This window comes from Callithrix jacchus, chromosome 8 (genome assembly GCF_049354715.1).
Source record: "Callithrix jacchus isolate 240 chromosome 8, calJac240_pri, whole genome shotgun sequence".
NCBI lineage: Eukaryota > Metazoa > Chordata > Mammalia > Primates > Cebidae > Callithrix > Callithrix jacchus.
In genome coordinates this window covers 84,617,471-84,632,653 of record NC_133509.1, presented here as the reverse complement: position 1 = coordinate 84,632,653, position 15,183 = coordinate 84,617,471, and the positions used below count along the sequence as shown (strand labels likewise).

The following is a 15,183-nucleotide window of genomic DNA, read 5'->3' as shown; positions in this document are numbered from 1 at the left end:
GCGAGGTCATCAGTTCAAGGCTAACCTGAGCAACCTGATTAGCTCAAACTGATTGGCAAAAAAAAAAAAACAGACTTCAATTAAAACATCTCATATATAAAAATATTAAACCCAGCCCTGAATTAAACTAGGAGTACTCAATCTGATATTTAACCCAGATTAGTTTGAGTCTCAGAATTTAACTTCACACGTAAGAATTTTTCAGACTTAAAAACTTTTTTAAAAAGTTTTGCAGCAGAATAGAGGTATAATTTAATTACTCTTTTTTTTTTTTAGGGAAATATGAAATCTGATGATGATCCTCCTGCTATTCCACCAAGACAGCCTCCTCCTCCAAAGGTAAAACCCAGAGTTCCTGTTCCTACTGGTGCATTTGATGGGCCTCTACATAGTCCACCTCCACCACCACCAAGAGATCCTCTTCCTGATACCCCTCCACCGGTTCCCCTTCGGCCTCCAGAACACTTTATAAACTGTCCAGTTAATCTTCAGCCACCTCCACTGGGGCATCTTCACAGAGATTCAGACTGGCTGAGAGACATTAGTACGTGTCCAAATTCACCAAGCACTCCTCCTAGCACACCCTCTCCAAGGGTACCACGTCGATGCTATGTGCTCAGTTCTAGTCAGAATAATCTTGTTCATCCTCCAGCTCCCCCTGTTCCACCAAGGCAGAATTCAAGCCCTCATCTGCCAAAACTGCCACCAAAGACTTACAAACGGGAGCTTTCGCACCCTCCATTGTACAGACTGCCTTTGCTAGAAAATGCAGAAACTCCCCAATGACCTTAGCCATATGTAGTCATTGACACTGGAATGGTATTTGTAAAGTTTTTTTTTAATTTATTCAAAAAAAGACTTAGTATTTTAGTACTTTTTACAAATAATGCTCTTACAAAAATGCTACTGATCAAATAAGCTTTTAAGAATTGGAAAAAAAATACAAAAGTCCTTCACCATTATCCTCAGGTGATCAGTAGCATTGCCTTGTCTTGGATCCTCAGTGCTGCCAAAAGGCCAGTATAAAGAATTTATATTTGCACTGTAAACTCTGCAAAAATATGACTTAAAGTGACATGATTGCACTGAAAAGGGATAGTGCTTTTGTGAAATTTTTCAAGTTTGAGTAATAGATGCCTTTTTAAGGCAGTGAATTTACACAAATATAGGAGGGGTATATGGTGTTACTGATTTTTAAACCTCTTTGACCATCTTCTAGTTTTTACTTCTAGTTTTTACATCTAGGAGAATTGTGAATAACACCAACTGTTCTTAAACTCTTTAATGCCATGTCTTAAATGCCGGTATTTGCTGCTGAAGACAAAAATGAAAAGTAGGATGAAAATAATAGAATGGCACTGTAAGTGTTTATTATTTTGTTAAAATGTAAACAAAGACTACACAACCCAATGATGGAGGAAAAAAGGGCATGTATCTCATTCAGATGTGCCTTTTGTTTTTGTAGACTATGGTGTCTTTAGCTAATGAATTGCCTATTGTTATGGAAAACAGTTATAATATGCCATGTATGTACAGTTTTGTTTATATTGTATATTGAAAGATACTGCTAATAACCTATATAAATTTAAGTGACTTAAGGCCTATAATACAATCTGCTACTTTACTAATTTTTAAATTCAAAAAAAATTCTGTGGCATAGGAACCAATTGCCTTGCCTTCAAGACCTAGTAACTTTCTCTATAAATCTCGTGTTAACTGAAATTTTTTTTAAATATATTTTTTAGATTGGTAATATTTAAACCAGCAAATATTTAAAGCTTTATTAATTGTTTTAATCAGATAAGTGAGGAAAACTTTTATTTGCCATTTGGATGCCATTGTTCAAAGTGATAAAGAGTGTTTTGCTGATAGTGCTGTAGCAGCAGTTGTAAAGTAGCCAAAAGCCACGTTGTTTATTTACTGGTCTGTGGCCTTTTACTGTGCTTTGTATCAGAGTTCTTAACAAGATTAATAAATCACCCTAGTCTTAATTTTTAAAACACTTTTAAAATATGTGTTTTCATTGTAAGGAACAAAGGGGGAGATTATTGAGTACTGTAGACACACACACACACACACGATATTAAAGGGATAATTTTTTTCTTCACTGTGAAATGTGAGCGGCAGGCTTCTAGCAACCACTTTTATGAATTCATTAAGAAAACTAGGAGTATGCTGGGAACTTGAAAAGGAAGATGGTAAGATTATAGTCTTATAGCCATCTTTGTTAGGATCTTGGAAGCTACTTGCATTTAGGCCTTGTAACTACTGTGTGAATCAAGTCTCCAACTAGGTAGACTCTGAGGTTGGCTTTGTTTTTCGTATGGAAAAGCGATGTAAACTGCCTCTTCGTTAAGCTAAACGTGTGATTTAGGGTAGAGGGAGGCTGCCAAGCGCTTGGGAGAAGCCGGGGGCCCCACGCTTGGCCCCGCCCAAGTAACGCTGCCTTCCGGACTTTGTTAACTTGCGCGCGCAGTGACGCCGACTCTGCCGCGGGGAGGGTCCGACCCCTCACAAGGAGGGGCCGCGCGCGTTGATGTGACGTTGCTGTGCGCGCCGTCCTCGTTGCCGGGCAGCGATGGCGGCTACTCCGGAGTCCTCCCTGGAGGACCCACTGCGGAGCTTTGTGCGAGTTTTGGAGAAGCGGGATGGTACGGTGCTACGACTACAGCAGTATGGCTCCGGCGGCGTGGGTTGCGTTGTTTGGGACGCTGCCATTGTCCTTTCTAAATACCTGGAAACTCCCGAGTTTTCTGGCGACGGGGCCCACGCGCTGAGCCGGCGGTCGGTGCTGGAGCTGGGTTCGGGCACCGGGGCCGTGGGGCTCATGGCCGCTACCCTCGGGTAAGAGCTGGCGGGCGGGCTGGGTATGGGGGCGCCTTCTTGCTGGGGAAATCCAGATTACAGGTTTCCCACCTTGTGCCTGCACCTCAGTCGACGTTATTTTATAGGGCTGATGTTGTAGTCACCGATCTTGAGGAATTGCAAGACTTACTGAAGATGAATATTAATATGAACAAGCATCTTGTCACTGGTTCTGTTCAAGCCAAGGTACTGAAATGGTTTGTATGGCCTTTCAGCTTCTTTTAAGATACCGATTTATAGTTTGCTTTAAATTGCGTTGCATTAAAGGGATGGAAGGGGACTCTCCTGTTCTTTATAAAAACGAGTATTCTGAATTATTAGAACAACAATTGAAATATTTGTTTGACATTTTTAAGGGGGGAAGAAATAGAAGACTTTCCTTCTCCACCCGACTACATACTGATGGCGGACTGCATATACTATGAAGAGGTAAGTATTCAGTGAGTGAAGTCTCTTCATTCAGAAGATAAACCATATTTTCTTGGATTCTAAAGCACACATTTCTTCACATTTTAACATCTGGGAATCTGGGATTTGCCTTATAGTTGATGCAGTAAAGAGAAGATAAAAGTCACCAGGGGCTATATGTGTATATATATATATATATATGTCATATACATATATACATCATTAACATTTAGGCCTGGTTAAGCATGTTGAGAAAAGTGTTATATGTCTTTTACTAGTGGCTTCTGTAAAAATTTGATAGGATTTTGCCCATTGGATGTTATGAAAAGCCAAAATCATCTTTTTCTTTTTTCTCTCCCACGGAGCATGTTAATCATGACATTGATAACTAAGTTGTAAAGAATTCATTGTTCTTTACATATCGGTTTGGGCCAGGCGAGGTGGCTCATGCTTGTAATCCCAGCACTTGGGAGGCCAAGGTGTGTGGATCACCTGAGGTCGGACGTTCGAGACCAGCCTGACCAACATGGAGAAACCCTGTCTCTACTAAAAATACAAAATTAGCCAGGCATGGTGGTGCATGCCAGTAATCCCAGCTATCCCGGAGGCTGAGGCAGGTGAATCACTTGAACCCAGGAGGTAGAGGTTGCAGTGAGCCAAGATGGCACTATTGCACTCCCGCCTGGGCAACAAGAGCAAAACTGTCTCCAAAAAAAAAAAAAAAAAAAAAAAAAAATATATATATATATATATCAGTTTATATAGTGTTGTGGGCATCACTTATTTAAAAATAATTAGCATTGAACCAAGTTAGGATCAGACTTAACTTTCATAGGGTAGATTGTTGATTATTTAAATCCCAAATTAGATTAAATAAAATTAAACAAGAGTAAAGTTGAAGTTGATGCCGTTTGTTTTCCTGTGGGAACTCCAAAATGCAGTTACTTAAATCCTTTTTCTGGAAACAAATCAGTACAATAGTGAAGAGGAGCTTACCCAGTCATTAGTTACAGAGGGTTTTTTGTTTGTTTTTGTTTTAAGATAGAGGTCTTGTTCTGTCACACATACTGTAGTGCAGTGGAGTGATCATAGCTCACTGTAACCTCGAGCTCCTGAGGCTCAAATCATCTTCCCATTCGGCCTCCTCAATAGCTAGGACTACAGGTGCGCACTAGCATGCTGGCTAATTTTAAAATTTTTTGTAAGGTGGGGAGGCAGTTCTTGCTATATTCTCCTGGCTGGTTTTGAATTCCTGGTTTCAAGTGATCTTTCCACCTCTGCCTTCCAAAGTGTTGCCATTACAGGTGTAAGCCACTGCACCTAGCCTAGAGCTTTAATTACATGTGCTTTGTTGGATTGATTCAAAGATGGATAAATTGTAGGGGAGCTATAAATACCCCTTCACCTCCTCAGCCCACTTTTAAAGTAGAAACATTTTTAAATCATAAACAAAAAATATATTCTTTCTTAAATAGTCTTTGGAGCCATTGCTGAAAACTCTAAAAGATATCAGTGGATTTGAGACTTGTATTATATGTTGTTATGAACAACGAACAATGGGAAAAAATCCAGAAATTGAGAAAAAATATTTTGAGGTAAGTATCAAGTGCTCTATTATCTTTGTAGTGATTTCCCTTCAGGGAGGCTGTATGTGACTCTTCAAGTATATTATGGTAATTTTGGGTGGGGAAAACATTCTGTTTGTATGAAGCTGAGGAAGGGATCTTCATAGCCCATGATTCTACCAAGCTCCCCTTTTCTGATACTTTATTTCATTTCTGATTAGTTGATCTTTAGCTACAGAAGAATGTTAAATAATACTGGTACCACTCCTTTTTAAGAACATTTCTCAGTGTTTACTGAACATGATACTGGCTTTGGGGAACATATTAATGTATTACCTTTGGAGAATACATGATAGAAATGTGCAGGTGATAAGTTGTATTTTTGTTTTGGGACAGGGTTTTTCCCTGTGGCCCATGCTGGAGTGCAGTGGCACAGTCAGGGCTCACTGCATCCTCAGCCTCCTGGGCTCAAGCAATCCTCCTGCCTCAGCACCCCCAAATAACGGGGACTTCAGGCATGTACCACCACACCTAGCTAACTTTTTGTATTTTTTTGTGTGTAGATGGGGTTTTCCCATGTTGCCAAGTGATACATTTTTACTTCTGTGTTTTTCTCTACATATTTATGAAACCTCCAACCTAAATACCTGTCTGTTTTTAAGGTCTTTTGTTGTTGTTATTCTGAAATAGAAAAGACTTACAGGAAGTTGCAAATATAGTACATAGGGTTTATATGTCTGTCACCTTTCTTTCCCTAGCAATAACCCAAACCTTTTTTTTTTTTTGAGATGGAGTCTCACTCTGTCACCCAAGCTAGAGTGCAGTGGCACAATCTCAGCTCACTGCAACCCCTGCCTCCTGGATTCAAGCGATTCTCCTGCCTCACCCTCCTGAGTAGCTGGGATTATAGGCACACGTCACCATAACTGGCTAATTTTTGTACTTTTAGTAGAGACAGGGTTTCACCATGTTGATCAGGCTGGTCTCGAACTCCTGACCTCATGATTCTCCCGCCTCGGCCTCCCAAAGTGCTGGGATTACAGGTGTGAGCCACCATGCCCAGCCACAAACCCTTTTTATGAGCACAAATCTATAGCATTGGAATGATTCCTTTTGAGGGTACATCTATATAGGCCTGCAGTTTTGTCTGCTCAAAGGACTACATTAGTTTAATGAGAAAGCATGTATATGACTGTCTCAGTTAACATACACTAAAAGTTTTCATGTTTTTCTTGATTATGAAAAACGTTCATGAACTTTTGAAATGATGCATAATGAAAATTTTGTACTTTTTTTTTTCTTGGATTTCCAAGGCCAAATTTTGTATTATTAAACAATTTTTATTGGGGTAAAGCATATGTAAAATGCATATGTATCAAATCAACTGCTGAGCTTAATTTTTCATGTGTATACACCCAAGTAACTACTTCCCAACATAAAGATAGAGGACATTTTCAGAATCTTGAAAGGTTTTCACATTGCCCTTTCCCAATCAGTATTCCTCAAAAGGTAACCACCAGCTGGACGCAGTGGTTCATGCCTGTAATCCTACCACTTTGGGAGGTCAAGACAGGCGGATCATGAGGTCAGGAGTTTGAGACCAGCCTGGCCAGTATGCTGAAACCCCCTATCTACTTAAAATACAAAAATTAGCTGGGCATGGTGTCGTGCCCTTAATCCCAGCTACTCTGGAGGCTGAGGCAGGAGAACTGCTTGAACCTAGAGAGGCGGAGGTGGCAGTGAGCCAAGATAGCACCACTGCACTTCAGCCTGGGTGACAGAGCGAAACTCTTGTCTCAAAAAAAAAAAAAAAAAAATGTAACCACCATTCTGAATTCTGTCCCCCACAGGTCAGTTCATATTGTTGAATTTGAAATATACCTTTTTTTAAATTTAAATTTATAGCTCCTTCAGCTAGACTTTGACTTTGAAAAAATTCCTTTGGAAAAACATGATGAAGAGTATCGAAGTGAAGATATTCATATTATATACATCAGAAAGAAAAAATCGGTAAATAACATTCTTAGTTCTTTATTCTCCAAGGAGGTTTCATCGGCTGTACACTATTTCAGGGCATATGTGTGGTATAGACATTGATGTGGAGAAACAGCTATGATTCACTGGACTCAGGCAGGCACTAACTTCAGTTTCAAGATCATTTAATCTAGCTTGCTTTGGATTTTTTGCTTTAAAATAAGCCAGGCTTTTCTCTCTTTTTTTTTTTTTTAATTTTTTTTGTTTTTTGGTTTTTGTTTTTGTTTTTTTTTTTATTTTGAGATGGAGTTTCGCTCTTGTTGCCCAGGCTGCAGTGCAATGGTGTGATCTTGGCTCCTCGCAACCTCTGACTACTGGGTTCAAGCAATTCTGCATCATCCTGAGTAGCTGGGATTACAGGTGTATGCCACCATACCCAGCTAATTTTTGTATTTTTAGTAGAGACAGGGTTTCTCCATGTTGGTCAGGCTGGTCTCGAATTCCCAACCTCAGGTGATCTGCCCACCTCAGCCTCCCAAAATGCTGGGATTACAGGTGTGAACAACAGCGCCCGGCCTTTTTTGTATTTTTTAAGTAGAGATGGATTTCACCACGTTGCCTAGACTGGTGTGGAACTCCTTGGCTCAAGTGATCCACCCACTTCAGCCTCCCAAAGTTCTGGGATTATAGGCATCAGCCACCATACCTGCCCAGGCTTCTCTTTCTCAGCTTTTCCATAGGCGTAAATTATATAGCTCTATAATTGGGTATTACCTCAGACAAGTGATTAGCTATTTATAAGTTTCTTTTATCTCTGTGAGATTTTAAAATGCCAGTTCTTAACTTTGTGAACTTTTCCTTATCATTTAAAATTTTTTACAGAAAATGAAATATAACAAGGCAAATGAGTCCATAAAAGAGAAATATACTCAATTAAGTAGAATTTATGTATGTTCCCCCTTCTTGGTGCATGTTTTACCTGGTATAACAATCACATTTTATGCAGGTTGCCTCAGTGACGCCTAGGGTTTGAGCCTATAGAAAAAGGGAAGAATTGTACTTCATCCTTTTTTTTGAAACAGGGTCTCACTCTGTCATCCTGGCTGGAGTATAGTGGTGCAATCTTGGCTCGCTGCAACCTCTGCGTCATGGGCTCAAGTGATCCTCTCACCTCAGCCTCCTGAATAGCTGGGACCATAGGCATGCACCACCATGCCCAGCTAATTTTTGTATTTTTTTTTTTTTTGTAGAGATGGGGTTTTACCATGTTGTCCAGGCTGGTCTTGCACTCCTGGACTCACGATCTGCCTGCCTCAGCCTCCCAAATCCTTGGGATTACAGGTGGGAGCCACCACACCTGGCCTTTCATCTATATTTATATTCCCAGCACCTTTGGTTTATATGACTAGTGTAAGGCAAGGAAATGATTACTTTTATGAATTAAGGATGCTAGATTCAATAAGCCCACACTTTTTCTATCATCTTTGCTTTGATTATGTTTGTGATACAGTTTTCTAATTATATAAATTCTAGTCAAAAGCAAATAAAACTTAGGTTTAGGAAACAAAAGTAGATGTTAGGACTGAATCTAAGTAAAAAGGCAGCAGTGGGATTATTAATTCAGATTAACATTTATATAGCACGGTGCTAGATATACAAAAAAACTTGTGCTTTAAGAGATCCAGTTTTAACTGAAGCTGTTGTGCAGTTTTAAAAGTATAATTTTTTGAGGCATAAAGATTTTGTGTTTCCTAAATATATATATATTTTTTTGGTCAAAAAAATGAGCATTCATTTACAAAGGCATTGTGGCACATGCCTGTAGCATACATAACTACGGGCATGCACCACAATGCCTTTTTAATTTTTGTCAAAAAAAAAAAAAAAAACAAACCTATTTAGTTGATGTAATTCACATACCATAAAATTCACCCTTTTAAGGTATACAGTTTGGTGTTTTTTCGCGTATTCACAGAGTTGTGTAAATCACCACTTCGTAATTTTAAACCATGTTATCACCTCCTCAAAGCCTCTTACCCATTATTAGTCACTCCCTGTTACCCCTGTCCCCAGCTGCTGGCAACCACTAATCTCTGGATTTGCCTATTCTGCACATGTCATGTAACAAGTCACATACTGTCTGGCCTCTTGTGTCTGTTGTCTTTCACTCAGCACAGTACTCTCAAGCCTCATCTACATTGTAGCACACATTAGCATTTAACTCCTTTTTGTGGCTGAATACTGTTCCTTTATGGCTGTACCACACTTTATCCATCCATTGATGAGATGAATAATGCTGCTATGGACATTCATGTAGAAGTTTTTGTGTGAACATGTTTTCAGACCTCTTAAATATATACCTAGAGGAATTGCAAGGTGATATAGGAACTCTGTTTAACTTTTTGAAGACTTGCCAAACTGTATTCCAAATCTACCATACCATTTTACATTCTCACCAGCAGTGTATGAGGGTTCCAGTTTCTCCACATCTTCACCAACACTTGTTAATTATAGCCATCTCAGTGGGTACTAGTCTCTCAACTGTGGTTTTCATTTCTCTAATGATGTATCTTTTCTCTATTTAGAAGAAACACTTGGCCCATTTTCAGATTGATTTTAACTTCTGAGTTGTGAGAGTTCTTTATACATTCTGAATACTAGATACCAGATGCATGATTTGTGAATACTTTTTCCCATTTTGTGGGTTGTCTTTTCATTTTCTTGGTAATGTATCTTTTATTAATTTATTATGTTCTTATTTTTCTTTTGAGACAGAATCTCACTCTGTCACCTAGACTGGAGTGCAGTGGCATGATCTTGGCTCACTGCAACCTCTGCCTCCAGGTTCAAGTAATTCTCATGTGTGAGCCTCCCAAGTAGTTGGGACTGTAGGCATGCACCACAATGTCTGGCTAATTTTGTTGTATTTTTAGTAGAGATTGGGTTTCACTGTGTTGGCCAGGCTGGTGTCAAACTTTTGGCCTCAAGTGATCTGCTGTCTTACTTCCCAAAGTGCTGGGATTACAGGTGTGAGCCACCACACCCAGCCTATGGTGTGTCTTTTGAAGCACAAATATTTTCATTTTGATAATGTCCAATGCATCTGTTCCTTCTTCATTTCCTTGTTAGGTGTCAGCAAAGAGTCATCTATAAACATGCATGGTTGTTCACTTGAATTGCATGTAGCCACTGTTAGGCATACTGTGCATTATTAAATACCCAGTAAATAATTTGTGGTAAATCAGTCTTTTAAGTTTCCTTTTTTTGTTATAGAAATTTCCATCATGAAGCCTTTAGTCATTTTACCCAAGCCTCTAACAACCTGGGTAAGCTAAAGATGTGAATGGAGCATGTGAATACAGCATGGGAAGATTGGTTCACAGATTTTTTCCAGCGCATCCTTAGAGATCTGATGTATAGATGACAACCACCGTGGGCTGCCTGCAATATGAAAAATGCCTGCCTGCCTGCCTGCCAGTGGCCCTGAATCCAGCTTAGGTTACTTAGTTCAGCATCAAGTTCTGTTTAAAATAAATATTGGGAATCAGTTGTTCAAATAAAAATTGGTATTGAGGTGAGGCTAAAATCTGCCAAAAACAGTGAATCACCATGGTTGACTTGACTTTTTACAGGAAACTAGAGATAAATTTTTAAAGAGAACTATCTACTATTGTATAATAGTGTATTAAATTCAAACCGGTAAATTTTAGTTTGTCTTCAAAATTGTAAAGGTTTTCATTTTGTACATAATTATGCAGTATTTATCATTTGTATCTTCCATTTCATTTCTTTTAAAACGTCTTTAATACTTAAGTGTTCTTTTAATTTTAAAAAGAACTGAGATATTGTGTTGTCTACTTACATTGGCCAAAGTTCTGTTCTTTTTCTTGCAATAAATATCTATGTGATTTAATCAGTAAATTATACTGTAATGAGTTGCTCAGAAGACAAATCAGAATATTGGAGAAACAAAAGACATCTTTACAGATTTTTCATTTAAGTGGAGTGAGATTAGAAAGACCAGCTTAAGGCTTGAGTACTTACCTGGCTCATGCATGTTGCTTTATGTATATGTTCCAGGAAAATCTGGCTTAAAAATACTGGCATTAACTTGTTTACTTGAAACAGTGAAAGGTTTTTGAATAACTACAAATGTAGTTCTATATGTATATACCAAATGAATTTTTATTTTGTGTCTCTCTCTTTTATGTTATCATGAAGCCATTTGCTCTTATACAGTAATCTGTCAAGGACTTTAATCATACCTATTCCAAAGAGTAGTAACCGGATGGAATTCTGGTATTTACAGGTATTGGTGCTAGATGGTACATTTTATGTGTTAAAATAAACATTGTTTTTGAGACCCTGTGACTTTGTGAATTTCAGAAATACCTTTGAAGAAAGGGAACATCTAAATAAGTAACTGCTTTCCAGAAAGAGCAAAAGCAGCCCTATTTAGAGACATTAAGGTTAAAAGTCAAGAAAATAGTTCATTCAATCTTTAAAGTTTCCTTTGCTGGGTTTTTTTTTCTCTTTTCTCTAAAATACTTCATTCATACTGCCCTTAGCATTTTATTAAGCAGTTTACAAGGCAATGTAACCTAAATGTATGGTGCTTTGTGAGGTACAGATAGTGTTAGCTGTTATTAATGAGGTCTTAGGACAAATGACCACTTTTTAGCTTGTTTTATAACATGAAATTTGTAAAAATAAGTTTGACATTGACTATAGCAGTCCACCCAGGTGCGTCAAATGTCTTTTCACCCTCCTCCAATTTTTATGCCGTCTTGCTTTCTCTGTGTGTGTGTGTGTGTGTGTTTTTTTTTGTTTTTTTTTTTTAGGCAGGGTTTTGCTCTGTTTCCCAGGCTGGAGTGCAGTAGTGCCACAGTCTTGGCTCACTGCAGTCTACTCTTTCCAGGCTCAGGGGATCCTGCCACCTCAACCTCCTTGGTAGCTGGAACTACAGGTGCACCGCCATGCCTGGCTAACTTTGCTGTAATTTTTGTAGAGACAGGGTTTCACCATATTGCCCAGGCTGGTCTCAAACTCCTGGACCCAAGTGATTTGCCCACCTTGGCCCCCCAAAGTACTGGGATTACAAGCCTTGAACTTACAAGCACCTGGCTCTGTCTTTTAATACATACTATCTGTGGGTCTTTGGCCTGAATTGCGCCTTGATTTTACTGTATAAAAGCCCAGCTCTTTTAGTTCAGAAAAATGAAACTTACACTCACATTTCCTGAAAGAATCAGGCTGAAGTTGGCCTCTATGCAGCTTTGCCAAAATTAGACTCTTGTTTGACTTCCTCCCCATTCCTGCCCTGCTATTCCCATTTTACTTACCATCTTGATAAATCATTTGCATACATTCCTCTCTATCTGCTTCTGGAAAACTCACATAAGTACTGACCGACTATAGAGGTAATTAGTAATTGAAAGTCAATGGGCCCCGTGTGGTGGCTGACACCTGTAGTCTCAGCACTTTGTGAGGATGAGGTAGGTGGATCTCCTGAGATCAGGAGTTGGAGACCAGCCTGGCCAACATGGTGAAACTGTCTGTACTAAAAATACAAAAATTAGCTGGGCATGGTGGCATGTGCCTGTAATCCCAGCTACTCCAGAGGCTGAGGCAGGAGAACCACTTGAAACCCTGAGGCAGAGGCTGCAGTGAGTCAAGATCATGCCACTGCACTCCAGCCCGGGCAACAGAGTGAGACTCTGTCTCAAAACAAAACAAAAAAATAAGGCCAAAACTGAAGTCATAAGGTACCAAGCGTCACATTCTAAGACCAGTGGTAGCTAGGACCAGTGAATGCCACAGGGCTTCCTGAAGGGCACCAGTTCAGAGAACATGCTCCATCACCAACCACTATTCCACAGACAACTGGGGAGCCCTGGAAGAGGTCCCCTTTTGGAGAAGTCCATTGTTGGGGAATGTCATTTACTCTCTTGGGCTTTTGAGTGTGGGGAGGTAACAGGTTGCACCTGCACTCACAAGTCTGGGTGAGGTCGCTCACCCCTATAATCCCAGCACTTTGGGAGGCCAAGGCGGGTGGATGACTTGAGCCCAGGAGTTTGAGACCAGTCTGGGCAGCACAGCAAGACCCTTTTTCTACAAAACATACCAAAAAAAATAGCTGGGAGTGGTGGTGTATGCATGTAGTCCCATCCATACCAGGGAGGCTAATGTGGCAGGTTCATCTGAGTCCAGGGAGGTCGAGACTGCATTGAGCCATGATTGCACCACTGCAATCCAGCTTGGGTGATAAGAGACCCTATCTCAAAAAACAACAACAACAACAAAAAAAAAAAAAACACAGGAGGAAGGCTTGAGGAAGTAACTTGGGATTCAAGATGCTTGCAAGTATGGGAGACCAGCATTTCTCTTTCTGGTGGAATTTGTGTTTACCCACCAGCAGCAGGTTCCAAAGCATGGAGATAGAATTGGAGGAGTGATGTGGAAGGGAACTGTGAGGCTGAGGGGTAATGAAGATGCACCCTACCAGCCTGAGAAATGATGGGTGAGTTGAGGGCTAGAAGACTTCTGCAACAACATGAAGTGGGGCGGGGGACGTGGTTTAAAAGGCAAGTTTAACAGATGAGGGGATGCCTCTAGCTGGGGATCAGCCACAACATAGCCAATTCTCAAATCCCAAGGGACTGCTATGCCATGGTGTCTGGGCGAGTGTGCTTGCCTCTACACAACGGAGCCCATCAACCACTTACCAGAATGATAGCCAATTAGGGAAAGGGTGGAACCCCACAGTAAGGCAGTGTTTCTCAAACCAGGCTGCACCTGGAAAATTAAAAGCACGTAAAACCCATGCTCAGGCCCCATCCCAGTTTAATCAGAAGCATAGTATTTTTGTTAAGGGGCTCCAGATGGTCTTAATGTTGAGCCTTAAATTGAGAACTATTGCAACAAGGAAACCTCTTTTAGCGTCTATTTCCCAAGCAGAAGAGAGCAAAGAAAGAAGAAAGTATATAAAAAGCAAACCATCTGTGATTGGAGTGGGCCTATAGTACATACGGACAAAAACCCATTTTGAACCCGATATGGAATCTTGTATGAAAAAGGAGGTTTTAAAATAAACAGGACTGAGCTTTGGAAACTAAAATAGACTGTAAATATAGTCTGAAAATTTAGAGAACCTTTTCCAAGAAGGAAAAGACGATGCTACTCAAGAAGGAAGGGGGATTCGGCAGTTAAAAATGGTTGCAGGTTTACTCTCCAATGATTCGATTCTCTTCTGTACACTAGTTATAATTTTTGTGGGGGGGTACCAAATTTCTTTATTTGAAGGAATGGTACAAAGAACTTAAATGGATGTTTTGGTACAACTTACAGAAAAGGTAAAGGAAACCCCAATATGCATGCACTGCCTTGGTGACCAGGTAAGTCACCCCGTGGCTATGGGGAAATTAGCCTAAGGCTTAGCTTTCATTATCACCAGGGTGTGCTTGTCAAAGAGATATTCTGCCAAGCCAGACTGGGTTGCTCCCATCCTGCGCAAGTTGGTCACGTGGTCACCCAATTCTTTGATGGATTTCACATGCTCATTCAGGTAATGTGTCTCAATGAAGTCACACAAATGGGGGTCATTTTTGTCAGTGGCCAGTTTGTGCAGTTCCAGTAGTGACTCACATTTTTTTCCAAATGTTATGCACACTCCATCGCATTCAGCCCGCTCTCCCAGTCACCATGGTCCGGTTTCTTGATATTCTGAAGGAAGATGCGGCCGCCTCTTGGTTCTGCAGCTTCATCAGTTTTCTCCGCATGTTCCCTCTCCTCATGAGATTGGTGAAGAAAGTACTTGGCAAAGTTCTTCAAAGCCACATCATCGTGGTCAAAGTAGTAAGATATGGACAGGTAAACATAGGAGGCGTAGAGCTCCAGGTTGATCTGGCGGTTGATGACGACCTCTGAATCCTAGTGGTAGTTCTGGCGCACCTGTGAAGGTGATGCTGTAGTCATGGCGGCGGCGGCGGCGGCTGCGCGGCGCTGGAGAGGCGGCGGGGGCCTTGGCGCGGTGTGGAGGTGACAAAGGACTGGCTGTGGGCGGCCAGCCGGGGTGGGGGATGAGCGCCAGGTTCCGTCCAAGCACTGTTGAAGCAGGAAACCGCGGCGACTCTCGGCGAAGAACGTCTCCACTAGTTATAATTTTAAACATCTTTAAAGGTTAAAAGTTTGCATAGCTTTGCACTTTAATCTGCTACAGTTTATAACCGAGGGTCCATGGATCAATGTTTCATAAAGTTGGAAATGAAATTAGGTGTTTTTTGTTTTTTTGAGACAGAGTCTCACTCTGTCGCCCAGGCTGGAGTGCAGTGGCGCGGTGTCAGCTCACTGCAACCTCTGCCTCCCCAGGATC

The 15,183-nt window shown here is 40.6% G+C and overlaps 2 protein-coding genes and 1 pseudogene across 9 annotated transcripts in view; 2 read left to right on the top strand and 1 right to left on the bottom strand.

The window, feature by feature from the left end:
- The window catches only part of SOS2 (SOS Ras/Rho guanine nucleotide exchange factor 2), a 130,436-nt gene extending 128,436 nt beyond the window's left edge, over positions 1-2,000 (top strand). For all 3 annotated transcript variants that reach the window (XR_013521197.1, XM_035260451.3, XM_035260450.3), the window contains one exon: positions 277-2,000. Coding sequence is in view for 2 of the 3 variants with exons in the window: in XM_035260451.3 (XP_035116342.1) it covers positions 277-786 (510 nt within the window). In the remaining variant the exon portion in view is untranslated. The remainder of the gene's footprint in view (positions 1-276) is intronic.
- Positions 2,001-2,546: 546 nt separating this feature from the next.
- VCPKMT (valosin containing protein lysine methyltransferase) lies at positions 2,547-11,175 on the top strand. 6 transcript variants are annotated; one of them, XM_054239921.2, is made up of 7 exons: positions 2,547-2,844; positions 2,952-3,062; positions 3,222-3,294; positions 4,749-4,868; positions 6,744-6,848; positions 8,063-8,153; positions 10,086-11,175. In XM_054239921.2, the coding sequence occupies exons 1-7, from the start codon at positions 2,579-2,581 to the stop codon at positions 10,145-10,147; spliced, it is 828 nt and encodes a 275-aa protein (XP_054095896.1). In that variant the 5' UTR covers positions 2,547-2,578; the 3' UTR covers positions 10,148-11,175. The 6 variants fall into 6 exon arrangements, with proteins under 6 accessions (XP_054095896.1, XP_054095897.1, XP_078191003.1 ...); XM_054239922.2 differs by lacking the exon at positions 4,749-4,868; XM_078334877.1 differs by lacking the exon at positions 6,744-6,848.
- A 2,954-nt stretch (positions 11,176-14,129) lies between these two features.
- On the bottom strand, positions 14,130-14,960 carry LOC100387398 (ferritin heavy chain pseudogene; annotated as a pseudogene).
- Positions 14,961-15,183: the final 223 nt, after the last annotated feature.